This window comes from Frieseomelitta varia, unplaced genomic scaffold (genome assembly GCF_011392965.1).
Source record: "Frieseomelitta varia isolate USP_RPSP 00005682 unplaced genomic scaffold, Fvar_1.2 scaffold_207, whole genome shotgun sequence".
Taxonomy (NCBI): domain Eukaryota; kingdom Metazoa; phylum Arthropoda; class Insecta; order Hymenoptera; family Apidae; genus Frieseomelitta; species Frieseomelitta varia.
In genome coordinates, this window is record NW_025109828.1 from 604,411 (window position 1) to 625,910 (window position 21,500).

At 49.2% G+C, this 21,500-nt stretch overlaps 1 protein-coding gene across 1 annotated transcript; it reads left to right on the forward strand.

Moving 5' to 3' along the window:
• Nucleotides 1-3,470: 3,470 nt before the first annotated feature.
• LOC122527032 (protein hairy-like) lies at nucleotides 3,471-6,116 on the forward strand. The gene is made up of 3 exons (XM_043650816.1): nucleotides 3,471-4,206; nucleotides 4,525-4,620; nucleotides 4,827-6,116. The coding sequence occupies exons 1-3, from the start codon at nucleotides 4,048-4,050 to the stop codon at nucleotides 5,661-5,663; spliced, it is 1,092 nt and encodes a 363-aa protein (XP_043506751.1). The 5' UTR covers nucleotides 3,471-4,047; the 3' UTR covers nucleotides 5,664-6,116.
• Nucleotides 6,117-21,500: the final 15,384 nt, after the last annotated feature.

The following is a 21,500-nucleotide window of genomic DNA, read 5'->3' on the forward strand; positions in this document are numbered from 1 at the left end:
CAACAACGAATTGAAAGCGTCGGAAATCCAACGTCTTACGGGAAAATCGATAAGCTAGAACAGGATAGCTTTGACCATTGTGCAGGAGACGCATTTACGAATCGTTATGCAGAAAGGGATTTGCACGGAGTATCAAGTTGGTGTTTTAAGCCTCGATGCAAATGCGAATGGGAACGTTGAAAAGCAATAACGATGGCTGGTACTGCGCTTGCGAGTAGAATTTCGCGCAACGTGGCAGAATTTATCGAGAGATTAACACCCACCATATCAAAGTATTACGATCCTTATCTGTAGACTGTCTAGACTCTGTTTTCTGTGACTCACAAAGACGCGAGAAAATATGTACCAAGTACGTTCCAAGTGACACGTGAGAAACTATCTTACTCTGATTGATTATACCGCGACAGGTTTCTTAAAAAGAAGAAAAAAAAAAGAACGATTTACACGTTCTTTCCGCGTGGTTGCGCACGACATGGCAAAGAAAAAAAAAAAATCAATAACTGCCAGTTTGTCACAAATGTTAACTGTCGAAACTAATTAAATTAGAATGGCAAATGGGGTGAAATTTGAAATCGAACATTGACGAAAGGAAAGTAAATTTAAGTAATACTGAACAATCTACTATGTTTTGTCGATCCTGCGAAGATCGAGCGCGCCAGTTTCAGAGAAAAAACCTACTCTGATCGCCGATAGATGGAGGCACACTATCGGCGCATCTCCTCTTCTCATTTACCCTTTTGCTCCACCTATGCAGCATTCAACCTAAATACCATAGGTTGCCCATTCGTTAAGATTCTACGTATCAGGTCTTTTTTGTTTTTTTGGAGAAACCGTGTCAATCGTCCTAGCAAACGGGGGGGGGGGGATCATTGGAGAGTCGTTTGATACGTTCTAGGAAACGCGTGTAGAAACATTTCATAGACGACCGTCACACCGAGCGTCACAAGTAGAATCGGACGTCACAGGTCAGACACCATTTACCATTTATCGTTATTTCTACTTGACAAAAGGCAGTCTTCTTTCAAATTCAAAATTCAAACGAAAGGCACGTTTGCTCTTTTGATCTACCATATATATATATATATTAGAATTTCAAACCTACTCCTCGTCGTACTCCACAGAAACTACCGCCCCTACTGTCAACGCGTGAAAAACATCTCATTTTCACTGCGCCCTCGAAAATTGCGTTCCACCTACGAAGGACAAGCAGAGTTACGAGTAGAGACTCGATTTCTGGAATCCGGTCCTAATGCACTCCAATTACTAACCGCGCATGTCGATTTTCCCCGAACGCAGGATGGATCACTCGGCAGTGGAGGCCACAGGTATTTGCCTGGCTCCGTCAGACAAACGCACTTTTTCTCCCCCACGCATTCCACGGGATCGTGTGGCCCCGAGAGGGGTCACGACCCACGCGCCGAGTCGCGACGCGATGCAACGCGACGCGACCGCGCCGCTTCGGCGCTCAAAGTCGAATGACGCTCGCGCCCCCACCACCCACACGATCGTCGCGCGCGGCACGCTCGTCCTCGGGTCGTGCACGCGGTGGGGCTGGGACGCGAGCCAATCAGCGCGCGTACGTCGTACGCCGGGTCGAATCTTGGTCACGTGATTGGCGACCGCCGATTTTTCGTCTCGCTCGGGGTCTTTGTCGGGCAGCGTCGTTCCCGTGGGTCCGATCGGGTTCTTTCCTCGCGACCTTTCGCCATCCTTCTTCATCCATCGCTACTCGCGCTGTCTCCTTTTCTCACTCTGCGAGCGCGTCCGTTGGAAAGGGACGGTGAGAGAAGGATCCTTCCCCGAGGAACGAGCGCTTCTACGAAACTCCTGGCTTCGCTTCCCCTTCCCAGATGCCCTTCACACGCTTCGCCAGTTTCCTTACCCCTTTGTAGAGCGGCGTAGAGCTCAGCGGTTGGAATACTTGGCTGGCCTCGCTCGGCGCCGGAACTATCCGCGCGCGCCGACTCCGTTTTGATTATCTACCCGTCGAGAGCCTTTGACACGTCTGTGCTCTCAGCCAGAGATACTCCCAGCAGATAGAAACCGGCTAGGATCGGCGCGCGTAGCAAAAGATGCGCTTGCCGCTGCACCAGCCGATTCGTTATCGGAGCGACGCTTCTTATTGCGGAAATGGGATAGGTACCCGTTTCGGGGGATTTTTCGACACGTTTCGACGTTCTTTTCTAGCAGACCGTGAACGAGACGCCCGACTCTGGCGATTATTTCGGTCGTTGGCAGTATCTCGTGACGATAAGTCTCGGGTGCGTCCATTTGCGTGATTCGAGATTTACGTGGCACACGCCTTTCACGAATTTAATGACTCTATCCTAGTAGTCGTTCCTAGAAACGTGCCCCGTTCGTGAACATTGAAAATGCAATCTCGTTTCGAGACTCTAGGCCTTGGCCACGTCCTATCAACACGATACATCAGGAATTCCACGACATGTGTCACGTAACCGAGGATATCTCTGTCAAATCGCCAAGCGAGATTTGAAAATTCTGCAATTGTCCACCGAGAGAGGTAGCAAAGTGCTAAATAAAAAAAAAAAAAAACAACTCTAAATAATTCATTTGGAATTCGACGATGACACGAGATATCTTGCCAGATCGAAATTTTCTTCGTGTACCGAACGATTGCAACGACTAGGCGATCGATTGAAAATTCCTGCCGGCACTCGTGCAAAGTGCACGACCGTGTTTTCTCCAATTTGAAACGAGACGGATAAACGGCGATCGCGTGGCTTCTATCCGAAAGAAATACTACGTATCCGCGCGTTTCGTGCCGGGCATACGTGCACGTATATGCGCCGAGATAAATGCCGTGGCGCGCGTTTAATCGGTCGCACAAGTAGAAAGAGTAATTTCGAAAGAGCCGAGGAGGGAGTAGGAGGCACGTGCCAGTGGTGCGCGCGTGCGTCAGTCCGCGCACACTCGACGCACTCCTCGGTGGCACTCGGCTATTTTCGAAGAACGTGATATAAGTCCCGATGACGTTCGCGCCCGTTCCACCGGGCGCGTACGTGCGTCCCTGTCTAGAAATTACCATTGCCACTTCTCGATCCGCGACGCCGAGCAGCCGGTTCTAATGACCTTTCGGCGCGCGCGATACGCGTCACGAGACTAATCGCGGGGAGAACACACTGCGCCGCGTTGTTCGCTCGCCAACCGTCTACGATTTTCACAGCATTTTTCACTTTTGGCAGCTCTAACACTCGGCGAGAAACCGTGTGATCGATTTCAGCTGAAAATCACCAAGGCTCGCATTTCCCTGCGATGGAGAGTTTCAAAAATAACATTCAACTAGGTCGAAGGGTGGTAAAATGCATTTTCTACGAAAGAGGAAGGAAAAAGAGATCAGAGGGGAGGGGGAGGGGGTGGAGAGAGAGAGAGAGTGAGAAAGAAAAGAGGGAAAAAGAGCGGATGACAGTGCAGAAAAATCGGATCGATCCGAGTCCGGGTGTCGGGTTCCTTGGTGGGGGATTCGCGCGAGGCAACCCGACACGGTCGGTGGGTTCGTAGGAACCCGAGAGGGGGCACTTAAAGGCACCCGGGTGCCGTCCGACCGTCGGAATTCGGCGGTGGAAGGGAAGTCCAGGTTAAACCGTCACGCGCTATCCCCTCTTGTGCCGGCTGGTTGCCGTTTGCCCCCACCCTTAAGGTGGCAGCGCCTCCATCGGGCATTCCACTGAGTGGCACGCTTCGACGAGACGACAGAAGACGTTCGCGGTTCGTGCAGTCAGTCGTGCTCTGACGACCGTCCCGAGTAGTCGGAGTTCGGTGATTGAATCGAAGCGAGCAAAGAGAGACGACGTGCGTTCTCTTTGCTGCGTTCTCTGCGTCCGAATATATTCGTCGCTGTTCGGTAATCGTCGCTTCGGCCAGTCGCTTGGATTACAAATGCGAGCACCGGCCTAGCAAGAACGCTACCTTACAGTGCTACCCATTCTGGATTAACAGTGTGCAGTGTGCAGCTTGACGACAAATCGTGCCGGACGATTTGTCGACTATTTCCGTTTGATCTCTGTTTTGTGACGCGAGACGGTCACGATGGTGACAGGGGTGGGTGCCACGATGCCGACAGGCGGTGTCACCGTCGGTGCTACGCCACCGGCGCAACACGTGCCCCAGGAGGCTGGACAGCCCCCTGCGCAAACAACAACAACCACCACCACCACCACCACGAGAAGATCCGGAGAGAATCGACGGGTTAGTGTCTTTGTCAAGATATCACCTCCTTTCGCCAACTCTCTCGCGAGTTTTGAAAGTTTCCTCGTCGTCGCGAATTCTAGAGTCGGGAGTCTCTCGAGAGTTTCGAAAGACACTCGAGAGATTATCGAAAACAAGTTCCAGATATTAGAATTCAAATGGACGAACTCGGTCCTTGTTCGAAATCGCGCACAAAGTACTGCGAACCGAAATTTGACGTTATTGTCACTCGGGGCGACTGTTCGAAACGAAACAACCTGGACAATGCATACCTGTTGCCAAACCTCTGACCTGGCAATCTTTGTCTTTCTGTTACAGAGCAATAAACCGATAATGGAAAAACGGCGACGAGCCCGCATTAACAACTGCCTAAACGACCTGAAGACCCTCATACTGGATGCCATGAAAAAAGACGTAAGTATCTCGACGTCGTGTGCACGGCATGCTTCTCGATGTTCGATCGTCAATTTAAAGAAAAAAAAAAAAAAAAAAAATATTCGAAAGGAAAAACGAATAGCGCGGAAACGTTCGAAGCTGTGTGAAATTTCTCGCGAGTCGAAAATCGTACTACGATTCGACGTGTGAATTGTTATATAATCGCGTTGCGCCCGTGATTACAGCCAGCGCGACACTCGAAGCTGGAGAAAGCGGACATCCTGGAGATGACGGTGAAGCACCTGGAAACGCTCCAGCGTCAACAGGTAGCATTGGCGGCTGCGACCGATCCGAACGTGCTGAACAAATTCCGCGCTGGTTTCACGGAATGCGCCGGCGAGGTTGGCAGATTTCCCGGGCTGGACGCCTCGGTGAAGAGACGTTTGATGGCCCACTTGGCCTCCTGCCTCGGACCGGTCGAGGCGAGCAACAACAACGGGCAGGCAGCGAACCAGCAGCCTGTCCAACCGGCGCCACCGACCACGCAGCTCCAAGTGCACATTCTCCCCCAGGTGGACGCCACGCCGAGGATCCAGGTCCAACAGTCGAACGGCATCTTCTTCACGAACGCGAACGGCACCGGGCTTCAGTTGGTCCCGACCAGGCTACCGAACGGAGACATCGCGTTGGTGCTTCCGGCGGGCGCGAAAGCGACCCCCGTTACGTCACCGGCCACGTCCCCGGCGCCAACCTCGCCTCTGCCAACTCTGATCCCGATTCCTCAGAGAACGGCCAGCACCGCGTCGGCGTCGTCCTCCTCGTCCTCTGCCAGCTCGACGTCCACGTCCGCGGCGAGCCCGGTGGCGTTCGAGGCACCTCCAGCCACGTTCCGCGAACAGCCGGTGGCCTACACGAACGGCAACAGTCACAGAGACGTGGCCACCTCGCCGGCTAACGGATACACCAGCGACCCGGAGTTCGATCCTCGCGTGTACAGCCCACCGCTTCAGAAACCCCTCGCGCTGGTGATGAGGAAGAGCGTCGTGCCCGAGGTGGGAGAGAAACCGTGGAGGCCGTGGTAAATAGACACCGTGTGGAACCGATCTCTTTGAATATTCTCGCCGATTCGGACAAGTTCGGGGACGAACTTTGAACTTCACGTATCGTTTTTTGTACAATCGTACCAGTCGCGGGTGATGGAAAGATGCCAAGTCTCGAGTGATACACGTTATACACGCTTCGGCGAGAAGAGACGAGAGTAGTGGACCGTAGATCGGAGAGTAGTCCCGCGGAACACGGATCATTGTTCCTTTCGTCGTGTGGCGCGTTCTAGAAATCGCGGTGAAGGATGTCCTGCCAGCTAGGAGATCTCGCGCGAGCTGGGAGAAACCGTCAGAATTTCCATATTTCCCCCGAGTGCGTGCAGTCGGCCAGTAGCCTATGAGGCAGTGCCTTATACAGTGCCTTGTAAATATTATTTTTAATTTAGATCCCATTAAACGTCCCGTCGAAATTCGTCGAGAACCATGGTCTAGTAGGAAACTAATCCCCTTGTAATCCTATTTTTCTGTATTATTTTCCGTTTTATTGCCATCGACCTGTCTCCCTTTCTTTCCTCTTTTCCTTCGTCCTTTTCCTTCTCGTATTCTAGCTTCGATTCCTTTCTCCTTTTGTACATATATGTCGTTAAACGAATATTGTATTTTAAGTGCCTTACGCAACAAGAATCACCGAGGTCTTCCATTCTGTTTCTTGTACGTAAAAAGAAAAAACGTAAAAAAAAAAAAAAAAAAAAAAACACTTTAAAAAACGATTACACCTTCATCGATAAAATAAAACACTCGCGATACCCGTTCAAGAAAATCAGTCACAAATTTCACGCGTGTCACGGTGAACTCGATTGATCGCACGAGTGACTCGTAGTCGGTGGAGCGATCGTGGACTCGCGCTATCTTCACGGTGCAACGGACTTCAAGCCGGCTTTACCGCTAAAAGATTAAAGCAGGATTTCCAATCATATCGAACGATGTGGTTCGGCGAACGAAACACCGTGGCACAATCCGTTTGAAACATTCACAGGCACACATAGACAACGTTGTAGCCAGGAACCAGAAAGGTGAAGTGAAATGAAGAAAAACAATCGTCGCGAAGAGATAACGTGTCACAACGAGGACGGGGTTAAAAAACTATTAACGTAACAATGCCGTCATCTCGCGATGACACATCGCGCTTAGCTGCTGGCTGATCGTCGTCATCGCGATACTTCGCACTCGATACCGCACACCTTGTTGCACGACCGCACGAAACATGTTGTTAAACAGAAAACTGAACGACAGAGCAATGATAACTAGAAAACGACGACAATGCGTCGTCGAACACGAAATCGTACACGAATGACGTGCTGGTCATTCATGGAGCCCGCCGTCATGCTGATGGAATGCGCACATCATGGTGGTGAAATCGTGATGACCAATCAGCGTTCACTTCGCACCGGCTTCTGCGTTCGCGAGCTACGCGCGCCACGTGACTCCACCGTTCGACCACGTGACAACGTTGCACCTCCCACTACCAGCCTCGGCTCACGACATGTCGCGTGACGTCACGACCAGCTGACTGCGCTAGTACGGTTCCCTACTCCTCTTACTCGTCCTGCTGCCTGCTACTGCTGCTACTTCTCTACTCCTCTCTCCGCCACTTCCATTTTTCGATGAATCCGTTTCGAACAGCCCGAAATTGACGCGATGCGACGCGTCGCGTTACCAACACGACTCGCCTTCCCACCGAAAATAGCCACGGAAGGCGGTTTCGTTGCGATGCAGGGGATTTTCGTGGAGTTCGAAAATCAGGGAAGCACAGATGTTATACGAGAATCGTTCGAAGAAGATTCTAAAAAGAAATCTGTAATTTGGAGTGTAGATAATGCAGGGAAAGACTGAAAAAACGTCTCTGTGATGTTTCCTAACTTGTCATTTGTTGGGATTTTTATGGTGTCAATTAAATTGCAAATGTAACAAATATTTGTAACAAGTCGTAGAAATTTAGCAAGACGATATTTTTTCACTAAGAAATAAAGCATGGCCATGTTCCGCCATGGAGATTAATGTTTATTTTTATCTACGTTAAAATTTATGACCGTGGTCTTCTGATAAATTGATAAATTCGGTACTACCACGATAAATTTGATAAATTCGGGGTCAATATCGCTAATTGTAAGTTAAATATTGGCGAAACTGTTTGCATAATTTTCAAAGAATATTGTTTGATTATTACTCGTACTAGAATTACATAAACGTAAATATAAATCATAAATATTAATGAGACTTTTGTAGATTGTAAAAACCATATAAATCTTCACTAAAAAAANAAAAAACGTAAAAAAAAAAAAAAAAAAAGAAAAAAATATATACGCCAAGCGTGTGAGTGGATTTGTCATGTAACGCTGGTTGTAACAAGTACGAGGAACGTTTGTAAAACTAACCGCGAAATCGCTTAGTTTGTAGATTAGTTAAGCCTTGTGCGCGGGAGAGAAAGAGAGAGCGTGAGAGGTTGAGAGTACAATAGTATGTGTATAATCTGTCCTAATTTATATTTATATCGAGTGCAGGGGAACGAAAATTTATCTCTCTCTCTGTCGTGAGAATAGGAAAAGAAATCGACGCTTATCAATTGCAAGAGCATCAAATAAATATTGATCTCTTTGTCAAAACTTAACCACTGGTTTCGTTTATTTGCCTCATCGTTCCCCCGATTCATCTCTTTACCTCTTCTTACCGGCTTCTATATTAATTCTCATCTATTTTATTTCTCAGCTTCAAAACGTTCGATCGTTTCGGCTTGAAATAAAAGTTGGCCTTTTTTTTTTATCATATATCCAAGATATAATTCGCAATACGAAGCAACTTCTCGCTTTGTAGAGGCCTCGCGTACCATCCACGCTGCTGCAGCTTTCAATGCCTACTGAACCAACGTGTCCAGATATCTTCGCCGAGGTGCTGCCACCTAAAGGAGAGTATCGTAGGTTCCCCCCGCGTTAAACCGGTCGTGGGTCCTCCTTCCGTGGTCTTGGCGCCGGACGAAGGCCCAAAATCCATGCCTCCATCGAACCGAGCCGAAAGCGCGGGTCGGCAAGAGTCTGCTGCCTCCTAGTGGTGGGTCCTCGAACACCGTCAGGCCCTTCTCCCTTTGAGACTCGTGCCCTTTCCGTTCCCCAAGGATCACAGAGGGCGTCTGCAACTCGATCGAACGATTCTCCCGTGAATCGCGCGCGCCAATTACACAGTATACACGCGCGGATCGGAGAAGGAAGGAGTCACGGATTAAAATTTATCAGGCAGCCAGGAGAATCTAATCTCCGGACTCTCTCTGATAACCAATTATCGCCGTCTACTTCCTCTCGAAATCGATCGCGAGTAACTTTCCAGAGAGACGATCCACCGATCTTCCGGTTCGGGAGAATGCTTTGGAACCGATGTTTAAAATACTTTGGTTTCCAAGATTTTGCTTATGCATTATGCGTCGCCGTTGTTGTTATTATCTTTTTCCTTTGAATAGCAAATCGTTTCGTAGTTGGAATACTTAACGTCGATGTTTATCGACGTGCTACAATTCACGCTTCTGGCAACGTGGTTCCGAGAGGGTTATAAGCGACCCACTGGAAATTTTGTACCGTCACCTAGGCGTCCGGCTCTTTTTGCAAGAAACTGCGATGGCAATGCATTACCATAATGCACTCCTGACTGGCCGGTGGCGTCTCCGGCACCGCAATTTGCGGTGGCGCACGCAACACCACGCTGAATGACAAGCTGCACGGTAGCACCTTGTCATTTCCGATCGTGAACTCCGGCTCTCGGGTCAAAATAAATAACGTCTCCGGTGTCGTGGTTCGTGCTGCACCACTCGCGGAAACGAACGAGAAGATGCACAAAACGTGGAAAAACGCCAAGCCCTTTTTGAGTCCGGCTGATGAATTTCGTCGAACCATTCTCGATGAATTCTTTTTGAATGTACCGTTGTTCCAGCGTGGCAAAATAGGTATGTACTTCAAAAGCATACAGAGGAAGAACAAAGGACTTGATCACTCGCAAACTTTCGAAGCAAATTCCACGCAACGTGTCGTTATTTAACCTCTTGCGCTGGAATGACGTGCCACGCACGTCGAGAACTCTTTGTCCCAAAAATTGTAATATTTTCTCAGTTTTAGGTACATTTAAATATAACCCAGGCAAAACAAACAATAGATTTCTTACTTCTCAATAATTTCTACTCAGTCATATACCGACGAGTTCAAGAAATGCGCGACGAATTATTCTATATACGATTTTTTGGTCACTCGTTATGGTCCGCAATCAGTTGCCAGCGCAAGAGGTTAACATTTTAACTGACGATCTCGTCCAATTGAAACGAACGTGTCGTACGTACGGTCTCCGTGAGTATAAAAACGCCGATTACACACTAGCTGGCACGTTGCATAAGCTACGTGTCAGACATACGGGAGTTGGAGTTTCTAGTTATCTGCGCGACGGCGAGTTGGTTATCTTTCTCGTTACGTAAAATTTCCGACAAACGGGCCTCTCGTGAGATACGGAGGTTCAAAACGAATTCTCCGCTCGAGCCTCTCGCGTACGATTTCCACGTCGACGTGACAATCCTTGGGGCTCGGCGGGATCGTGTCCCTTTCCCGCGTCGAAACGCAGCCGTAATTACCAGCCGAGGACTTGGACCCGTCCCTCCGTTCGGGGAAACGTTCTTTTATTTATCAGCCTCGACCCTGGGGCTTGCCTCTAATGATCATTAGGATGGTAATCGAGTCTCGGAGTTCACCGGGTAATTTAATTAAATCACACGCCGATTTTTCGCGTCGCCGCGTCGGTTCGTTATCTGCGGACCCTCTCCCACTCTTCCTCGCATTACAGGCGAGAAAAAGATCTCCATTCGAGAAGAGACGAGACTGGGAATTCCCTTGGCCTTCTTTTTTACATTCTTTTGTTTCCAGTCGAACGAATCCAACGAGTCGTTCCGTCAGTTCACGCTGATTCTGAATCGTAATAAAGAGACGTAAAACTTACTCTTGCGCAAATTCTGGGATTCTGTGTAATCTGCCGTTGCATTTCGTTACGTGCTTTGATACGAAATTCGTGACCTGGGCAAGAACAATTGCCAAGCAAGTACATACTCGATACGGCGTGCAAGATGCCTGGAGTGGAGAGAGGGGAGGGAAGGAAGGGCGACAGGATTAATTATTCGTGTAGGTCCGAGGAAATCCTACCGGACCACGGGGACCACCTCTCTCTGGGAATTCTCCGTTTCGCCGGGCGACCAGCTGATTCCTAGAACCGCGTGAGAACGTCTAGCAGCGCGCCGAAGCGACTTGGCTCGTTGTACGGTCGCGGTCGCGTGGTTTCAAGGACAAGGCAAGGTTGACACGCGCCGCCACTCGCGAACAGCAAGTGGGGGGTCTCTGGCTCGATCTCATTCCCTCCACGTTCGCTTCTCACTCCCGTTACAGCATCACTCTATGCCTCGGTGGCTCGCTCTCTCTATCACGCGCGTTCGCGCCGCGGTTGGTGACTGCCTGCCTTCGTTCGCAGACCTCGCCGTCAATCTCTTACTGATAAGTGCTATCCGGTGACACGCTGCTGGAACGAACGATGATTATCTGGCCTCGTGGAAAAACGCCACTGCGAAGCGAATGCGAAAACTTCTGCTTCCTCTCTCTGTCTCTCGTTTTGGCCCCGTTTGTTGGAATCTTGTTCGTGTCCGTCTGTTGGGAAAGATCTCTCGTTCGAGATCGTGGTAGATTCGCGTCCGAGCGAGTAAGCGAGCGTTTGTCGTAATTGATGGACAGGGAGATTAGCTCAGGCGAGTTTCTTGTTACATCAAGCTGAGTTTTACGTTCCCTTTTGCTCGTTATTCGCGAGTTAATTTGCAACGAAGGGAAGACTTTCAGAGTCTCGATTTCGAAGAAAATATTTCGGTTGACTGAATATTGTCTCCAGATAAGAGTATCATACACATCTCAGAATTTCCAAGATATTTTGGCATCGATCGAGATGATTCCATGTTTTCAAGTTCCTACCCTTTGATGTTACTGAAAATTTCAACCTATCGTTAAAGAACACAATTTTCACAATCTTCTAGACATTTCATCGGTGGACGACATGTTATTGAATATTATCTCCTGATACTAGTACACGCTAGAAGACTATCTGAAAATTTCCAAGACACTTGCTTTGCCCTCGATCAGTATGATTTAATATTTTCAACTTTCTATTCTTTAACATTACTGAAAATTTCGAACTGTCGTTAAAGAACACAATTTTTACGATCTTCTAGATACTTCATCGGTTCATGATACATCATACATACATAATAAATATTGGCACCTGTTTGCATCAAGATAAATTATTGTTTTCAATTTCCTATCCTTTAATATTACAAAAAATTTCAAACTATGAAAGAACACAATCTTCACAATCATCACAGTTTCCAAGACACTTTGGCAACGATCAACATGATTCAGTATTTTCAACTTTCTGTCCTTTAAAATTTTCTTCGATTCACTATCGTTGGATTAAAGAACACAATATTTACAATCTTCTGGACGTTTCATCCTCCGTCGCAACAGAGCCTGTGCAGCTCTCGAATGAAGCAAAAAACTCGTCCGGCGTCGATCGAACGCGACGTTCGTCTAATGGTCTGATCGGTGACGTCCTATTCTACTTGGGTCGCGAACGAGACACGCATCGGTACGAGGCCGGCGAGAATAAATCGGCCATAAGCACGTAAGCAAGGGCCACGAAACTGTCCAAGGGACAAAGGTACATCATCGAAGATTAGTCGTTTGTCTCGCGGCTCACGTACGCGATCGTACCTTCGAGGTTTTTTCCCAGAGACACCGTTTATCGTGCTGCCGTTCGCGAAACGCGGCCCCCTCGCTCGCGGGGTTCGAAAAAGAAGCCAGGCATTTTCGTGCGTTCCACGTGCCGCAGGAATGGTCGTTCAGGTTTCTTCTGCCCTCGGACTCGGACTTTCGGCCAGCGCGCGTTTACCGATGTTCACCCTGAACCGATCAACCGACTGACGCTGACGCTGAACGCGACTCATTCGGTGGCTGTCGGACGCGTCGACCTCGTCGGCAAGAAGTCGATGGATTCTATGCTGTTCGATGCTTGTCAACGTGTGTTTTCGTCGAACAGGCCAGCTGAAACAGTCTTGTCGGTGTGTATTCGATTAATCGCTCTCTGCTTTTAATTCGGTTTTTGTCAGAAGCCAGGCTCTCGAGTCGGTCGACGACTGACGTGGCGAAATAGCTTAATGTCTCCGAGTCTACTGATCGAACAATTAATGCAAAAAAAAAAAAAGAAAAAGAAAGAAAGAAAGAAAAAGAAGACGACGACGTTTCGAAAGACGGTGCTCCGATATTTCAATGCACGCGCAATACAGAACAGTGGGGCTCGCAATCTATCGATGTTTCCCTTCTTTGAATGGCGGTTTTGTATTTCGAGAATGTTAATATGACGAAGCGTCTGCTAACGGCTGCCAGACGCTGAATAATCAAACGGAATATACCTATACGACTCGAATTTCCCCGCTCTTTCGAAGCGAACCTTGTTTATTTCGAGGAACGACGGCGCTGGCAAGTTTTCGCAATGCGTGTCAGCACGTTTCTTTGCCGCAGCAAATCGACGAGTCCGCGCATTTTCAACCAATCGTTTTCTTTCTCTTTCCATTGACGATATTTTCTACGGCTCGAATCCCTCGAAATTGTGTCGTTTGACTTTAATCCTGTCAATATTTCGCGATATTGTATTCGCGACATACGTCGTTGCGCGTCGGGTCGCGTCGGCGAGAGGCCGTGGAAATGTTGAAACGTTGTCACATCGAGTCGCGATTGCGAAACCCATCGAGCAGACCGATTTCTTGGATTCAACGCGGAACACATTGTGTTCCGCTATTCTTAGAACAGATCGAGCTTTACTTACAATGTCGTCTGTCGTCTGCATTTACATAGGTAGCACACACCACGAGCATACATCAAATCGTATCGATCTACGCCAGTCACGATCGGCCATTGTTCCTGCAGGCTCTCTCGCGGTTGACACTTCGTTCAGAGTTCGGGGACCTTGCTCGTCGCGTGTAATCCGGTATTTACATATTTTCAAACGCCCGCGCGAGTCACCGCAACGTTCCTGCCGTCTTTCTTCGAAATTCATGCAACTCGCTAGGGAGGAGACGCGAAATACCAGAAAGATTTAACTTTGGTATGAAAACGGATTGAAATGTATATTCGTTGTTAAATGAATAGCTCTCTCTCTCTTCTCTTCTTTCCATCTGGCAAAATTCGATCAATAACACGGAAACATTTTTTCAGATTTAATAACGCAAAGTAGTCCGAGAACATTTGAATTTTGCAAAGTTGTAAAGTATTATTTCATACTGTTGAAACTAATTGGGCCTGAAATTACTTAATTACGCTATTAAACAAAATTTTACGCGAAAGAAAGTTCCCAGTCGGCGAAGAAGAAGTTTTCGATCGAGTGTTTCGAATACAGAATTTTTAAAGGAACAATATGCAACTCGTCGCCCTTCTTGCAATGGATCATAGCACGAAAGAAATTAAATTTTTGCAATCTCTTCGTAGTTTGTAGCAATACAAATAGAACCATATTGATACATAATATTAATACGAAATGCAAAGACCAGTTGTCGGTTCTCCTCGAATTCCCACGCTATTCGATCCCTAACTCAACAAAACTCGTGTGTCCAGAGGATGGGCCAAGTCACTGTTCGAATTCTCGGCTCTGTCGGCTTTCTCCCCGAAAGAAGCTCGCTTGGCGCTGGATAAGAGCAAGAGTACGGCCAATTTGCATCGAGGAGACCTCACTCTAAGGCTAAATCTAGAGGAAAAGGCAGAAGGAGACTTTTTCACGCTCGGGTCACGATTATTATACGATTACCCTGCGGCCACTTAATGGCCACGTTAGATAGAAGAGAAAGAGAGGCGAAAAGCAACGAGCGTGTGTGTATGTGTGTGTGCGTGTGTGGGTGGGACGAGAAACCAGAGTTATTTATGAAGTGTACCACGGGGGAGAGGCACACGGCCGTGGGGCCGCCTATCTGATGCTCTTATTTCGTTGTTTGCTCCCGAGCGCGTAATACCGAGCTAGAAAAGCGCGACACGTGCGCCCGCCGCCCGTGCGTCGCGCGCGTCTTCCGCTCGGCGTACCGCCACGTGGGTGAGCGAGTGTGGAAACCCGGCCCGAGACTGTAGGTACTACGCTCGCACGAGTCGGGAGAATCCTCGTCGCCAACAATGCGAGCCTGTTCGACGTATGTACGTGAAGGGCTTGTAGTTAGTTAGCTATGGCTATTTACATGTGTACACTATTTACAATTAGTGCGAGGATGGTGGAAGGAAATGTAAGAATCTAGGTGATGGGTAAGGTGAGGAAGAAGGTTATGCGCGTTTCGTCTCAGAGTCGCTGCGCCTAGACTCATCATCAGTGGGGCTGATGGCAGCGACCCTTTACCCCAGACGCTTGTTTTTTTTTTTCTAACTACTCGCTAGGCTGGACGGTCACCCATCCTAGCGGTGTTCCGCACTCTGTTTGCTTAACATCGAATATCGTTAGACTTCGACGCTACGCGCACAGCCACTTGTGGCTTGTACAAGTCGGTGTTCGAAACTCGTACTCGAGGGACTCTAGGCCGCTACATCACCCCCTTCCCAGTGATAGCGATACTGAGAAGAGGAGGCCTATGGAGGAGTGGATGTCAGATGATGTTGCTGTTGGCCGCTCTTTCGTCTGTGGCTCGGTCCTGGTATCTCTTCGGAAGTTGGATTACCCAGGGCCAGCCTCTTTCTGTTGGAGATTCCACGTGGCTGCGGTTGGCGGAGACGCTGCGAGTACGTGGCGAGTGCGTGTCGTATGCGTGGCTGGCTTTTTCGTTGTGACCTCGGACGTGATGCCTGCATACGACGCGCGTGTTGCCGTACTGTCTTCTGCGACCAATTTACATGCCGTGGTGGCCAATTATCGTTGTCGTGGCATCCTTCCTCGATAGGCGTCTGTGTCCTTCCTGATGTTGCATCCTCGCTGGTGTGTCGTCGTCCCTTCCTTTTGTTGTTGATGTTGCTTTTCGATTTTTCCTTGGTTGCGTGTTCACATCATCGTCGGGCGATCACCAGTTGAAGGGCTTGTACAAGTCGGTGTTCGAAACTCGTACTCGAGGGAATTCTAGGCCGCTACATACGTTTGGCTCTCCTTAACAACCAACTCTGCCGTTCTGACGTGACACTGACCACCAACCTCCTGGTGATGAATTTCGACGCTGTCTCCTCCTCGGACCCTACTTCTCCCGCCATTAATGAGCCAATCGATTCTTTGTGTACGCGCGCGCGCGCGCTTCTAGTTCGCATACCTGCGGATTTCGAAGGGCTGATGGATTTAGTGCCCTTCATGCGTCGTAAGCAGACTGTACGAATTCTGGCGCAAATCCACCGAACCGGTTCGAACCACAGAGCTCTCTCAAGCTCGAGAACCCGTAACTGTAAATTCGATCGCGAGTATTAAAGTTCGATGGCAAACGTCCATCGTCGTCGGCGTTCGATTACTACCTATCGGAACGTGACGTCTGCGTTAAAGCCGGTGTCGGTGTTGGTGGCAATTAAAAGCTTCTGGGAACGAGGCTATCAACGAGGCGACTATTTATCGACTTTCTTTGGGAAGAAAGAACTCCGCAGGCACGCGGTGTTTCCGTTCGATTCTCGAGTCGCGCGTAGCGTCATCATGCCGGTGATATAAAACACCGAGGAGGAGAAATACGTGGCGAGTACCACAGCCAAATAAGCCGAAAGCACGCCATTAGCGTATGTAAATATCTCGTTCGGACAGGAATCAATTACCCTGGTCGTCCTCCTGTGATCCTTGCGCCGTTTCATGCATAGCAATGAGGCCAGAAGATGAGGAGGAGCCGACGGAAACCGGCGGACAAACGGCCGACAGGAAAACCACTTAAGACGTAATTGCGCGTAAACCGCACTTCGACGCGATTTCGCGAGCCACGACGGAGGTGCGAACGCGAGAATTTTTACTCGCCGCCCTTTAAATTTCACCCCTTTATGTAAAGAGAATCTCGACCCGAGAGAAGGATTTCTCGGCAACAACGAAAAATTTAAAAATTTAAAATCGTATTAAAACGCACACACACATGCACAGTGTTACACGTAGTGATACAAATTTGAAATTTATCGCCCTCGAGCCTCGACTTCGCGGAGTAAACTCCCCTCCTCGCGGGAATAAAATTTTGGATCCATTCGTTCCCCAATTTTATGATTTTGAGCGAAACTTTCGCCACGAAACGAAATTTATTTAACAAAATATTAGAACCGCGAGCGGCGTGTGCAGACAGTGGCAGCGATAAACTCGAAATTGTCGCGTAAAAGTTATCGATGCCGGGAGTTTTCAAGCGAGTTTCAAGGTGAGCCATTTACGACGTAGAAACGAAAGTTTTATCGCATTTTGTTAGACCGCACGATGGTCGAACCCTAGCCTTGATTAACCGTCGAGAGAGAGAGAGAGAGAGGGAGAATTTTACGAGATTCGGCGGGGCTCGATCGAAATTCAATTCGGTAGTCTGTGGACGATGCTCCATTCGGCACGAATTATGCTTGAAAATTACCTTCGAAACCGAACCTCCCTCTCCCCCTCTCCTCGTGGCCGTGAAATTTGCGACGCTTTTACGGTCCATTAAGCAGCCACTGACTTGTTTATTCTCCTGATTGAGCCGCGAGAACGGCCGTGAAAATATTCCGCGCGGGAAAAATCCAACAACCCCCTTACGCTCTTCCGAGAATGTCTTTGAGATTCATGTCTGCTCCACTTTCGTTTCAAGTTACTCGCTGAGAGGGATAAAGGCAGGTTGCGTCTGCGAGTTTAGCGAGAAAAGATCACTCAGCTTTCGTCTCTATTTTGATCCTCCCCGACAGATCTGTCAGTTTATTTTCGAAAGTATTAAAAATTTCGAAAACCACGAAACAGTAGCTAGTTCGTAACGCACTTTGCTCTACTAAAAAAAAAAAAAAAAAATTGTAAAACGTCAAGACCCATTCTGAAGATTTATAACTCGAATACACAACGACTCTGACACGTTATGTTTCGAGAGAGAGGAAAAACGCGTTCTCGAGAATAGTTCCCTTTCTCTTAGGCTTGGTCATTTTTCCCTTCCTCCCTTTCATCGTAGACCGAAGGCTGCACAGCGCTCCAGAAAAGAAGCGTAACGCACCGAAACAGAAGCGTAATTGCATTGATTACCCTCGCGTTCCTTTCCGAGCGACGAATGTATACCCACGATCAAACGTGCTATTAATCACGAGATGAACTCGATCGCTATACAGCCAAACTTGGCTTTTGGTAACTTTCCGACAGAAGCCAGCAAACATCGAAGAACAAATCGGCGAAGGAGAGGAACCACCGCGACGGATCGTGTTCTAGCCAAAGGCAAAAGGCAAGAGGCAACAAACGAACGGTTGGCGAAAACATCAAACGAAGCGATGCACGACGATAGACGACGCAGCACGCGGATCTTACATCCGATTGCAATCGTTGGACCTTCCGATCTCTCCCGCTCCAGCCTGGACGTCAATCTCTCGGCTCGCTCCCCTCCCGCCCGTGGACGTGGATCCTCGCTTTTCGTTCTCTCTCTTTCTCTCTCTCACGAGCGCTAATCCACGTGATTCACGGCAAGATCGATTCCAGCCAAAGGAGGACATAGGCACGAAATACGATCGCAAAGATCGCGCTGCCCATCTCCCCGGGAACAACAGAAACGAGTTGGTAGCGGTGCAAGATAAACATCGGATCAGAGGATGTCACGAAACGGAGAGGCAAGCCCTCCCTCTCTCTCGCGTCTCTCGTCGCTCGCTAACGTCCGTCAATCACGCGGCACAACGGATTCGACGACAAACATGCAACGCAAGAAGCTGTCGTCTCCTCCAGCCTCCCCTCGGACCATCCACGGGCAAGTACAAACAAACGATTACGAGGGAAACATTCGGAATACATTCCCGTGCAGCGGCGGTTCGCTTGTTCTTCGAATCCCCTCCAACGAGAGCAGCGCGTGGCCGGCTCCTCTCTCGTGGTTCACGCGGCCTCCTCGGATATTTTCACTTTGAAGCTTCGACTTTAAACTCTTCGAGCTTCCTTTTTCACCTGCTTGCAGATCTTTGGACCCACTCGAGACGATCGAATTCCATGGATTTTGATTGGGAAACGGAATGGTTTCGAACGATCCTAGCGGCGGGTAATGATTCTCGCGCGAGCAAGAAGAATACTCCGAAAAAATACTTCCGAACGCAATGTCCATTCTCTCGGGGCAAACAATCGCGAAAGAAAAAGCCGCCAGAGGGTGAAATTAAAATTCCTCCTCCGGCTCGGTGTTTCGTAAACATCGCGGGACAGACGGCGAGAAAAAAGATGGCCGCGCACAACCGGTACGAATTACCATAATTTCGGCTTAACCTTTCGATATTCAAAAAATTCGCGGAATCGGGCGCCGCGTTTATTCCCTCGGGGGTCGCGAGGGAACGGTTCCCGACCGTGTTCAGGCCGCCGCGATAATTCATTCGCGGCGCAAAAAACCGATGAAAACGTGGCTCCGGCAACGGACATATTTGGCTCGTTCCCCGCTGTAGCGGACCGGCGTCCCACGGTTTGCCAGAAGATCAAAAAACCGAATCTAGATGCGAGTCCCGACTGCTGCGCGGCCCTCTGTTGTCCCAGGCACACGGAACGTATTCCCCCCGAAGAAGGTTGGCTCCCTTTCCAGCTCTAAGAATGTCACCAGTTACCATTACCCTTTTCATCCAGAAGCTCGAAAACATATGACCGCGGTACAATTCAACGTTTCGAGAAATATTCCACAACGTGGAAGTGGAATATGGAATCTGAAGATGCAAGTTGTTCGATGAACATATCTGACGACGCGGGGAATTTTGGTTTTTCTAAAAAGGAAAAGAGAACCGAGAACCGTAGAAAAAGATAATTATCCCGAGTTGAACGATCGTTCTCAGGCACAACTCGGACACTCGTCACCCGGCCTCGGCGAACATCTGTCAATCGTTCGTACGAGTTCAAGCGAACAGTGTCATCTTATTAATATCTGCCCCCTTTTTTCGCGGTTCGTTCGATCCGACGAGAGAATCCGTTGTCCAAGCGCCAGCCGATTCGACATCCCCGCATCGTCCCGCGTCGATATCCCGGTATCGGAGGTTTCACGTTCCTTCGATGTGCCAGCCACCGGCAAAAACCGGCAAGAATGCGCCAGCGTGGCCCGACCGGATAAAGGGGTGGGACCGTCACTCTTCCGAAACTGGTCACAGGACAACAGCGGGGCCACTGTATTAAATATTGACTCGATCGTGCAAGCAGCTGCTGCCGGTGCTTCTTCGCGACGATCGATCGGACGCGACGTGACCGGCTACGATCGCGTTACGTTCCTGTCGGCTCGTTTTCGGAATTGCTCGGCCCATCGGCCTGCCCTTTTTCGGGAGAGAGCCACGCGCGCCTTTCCAGATTCTGCCGCTAGCTTTTTCTCTGCTCGCTTCGACATTTCTCGATTCCAACATTTCACGTTCGCACTGTTCTCTTACTCGACGTCAATTCTAAATTTTAATTTTTCAGAATCGAACATATCTTTTTTTTTTGCAGCAGCAGCAGCAGCAGCAGGCGAAGAATTAAACGAGAGGGAGATGGTGAATTTCAAGCACGTGTAAACGTGTATCCACGTATGCATACGAGCAAAGCGGAGAAAGATCTTTTATATGCGCGATAGTGAAAAGCGTGGTATTGTAAAGGGACGAATCTAGCACCCCAAATGTCACATGCCGCGTGGCAGATGTATTGAAGATACAAGGGTCGTCTTTGACGTCGTATTTTTATCAGGTAGTCGAACGTACCACAGCGATCTGATTGTATTTGTAACGTTTCATCAGACCATTCTCGAGCTTACGTTAAAAAAAGAAAAACCGTACAGTGTCTCTGAGAACAAGAATCATTGAATTTCTCAGACTCTCGCCTCGCGACGTGACCATACTTCTGCCGCGATATCGAGAGACAAGTCGCGCCTAACAAGTTCCTCAACGATTAATATCCCGCGTAGTAGCCCACGTGCGTCGGTCGGTTCACGCAGATCATCCACGGGTCCGAGCGACGCATAAGGAGCACGAGGAACGCCTAATTAGACCATTTGCTCGTAGGCAGGTCATTCTCAGCGCCTACCCCCGTTCTCGAGATCATGCGTCTCGCAGCGTGATCGACGCGTTCGAGCCTTTTCAAGCGGGTCGACCTAGCCGCGTGGGCTTTCACCAGACTCCCCTCCTCCTCTCGAGGCGAGAGGGCAACGACGCGTGTGGGTGACACGGTGATCCACCGCCGTGGATCGTGGACGTTGCGGACGCGACGTTTCCCGATCGCCACCTCTGCGCTGCTCTTTCGCAGCCAGCCACCGCGTTTGAACAGGTGTCAACGAGCGGACGAAGGGCGACCACGTCCTCACCGGCCACGACCACGAGGAGTCTTTTCTAAAGACTACTCCTCTCGATATCCTTCGTCGAGACACACTCGTTGTTTGCACACGTTTTAAGCGCGACCCACGATCACGCTCTGTTTGTAGAGCAAACGCTATCTGAAAATTTGCCACGGGCTCTCTTGGTGCTTGGCTCTTGTTTGACGAGCAACGTCAGCCCCTCGAAAGGTCGATGAAAACGAACTCTCGCGACCTGGTGTTCGCAGGTGTGTGTCCAACGACGCGGCGGTCGCGCGATTTATTAGCGGGCAGAGATTCAATTGACGCGGATAGAGAATCGGATCGATCGATTTCTGTTGGATTAAATAATACTACAGCGGGCTGGTAGTTTATAT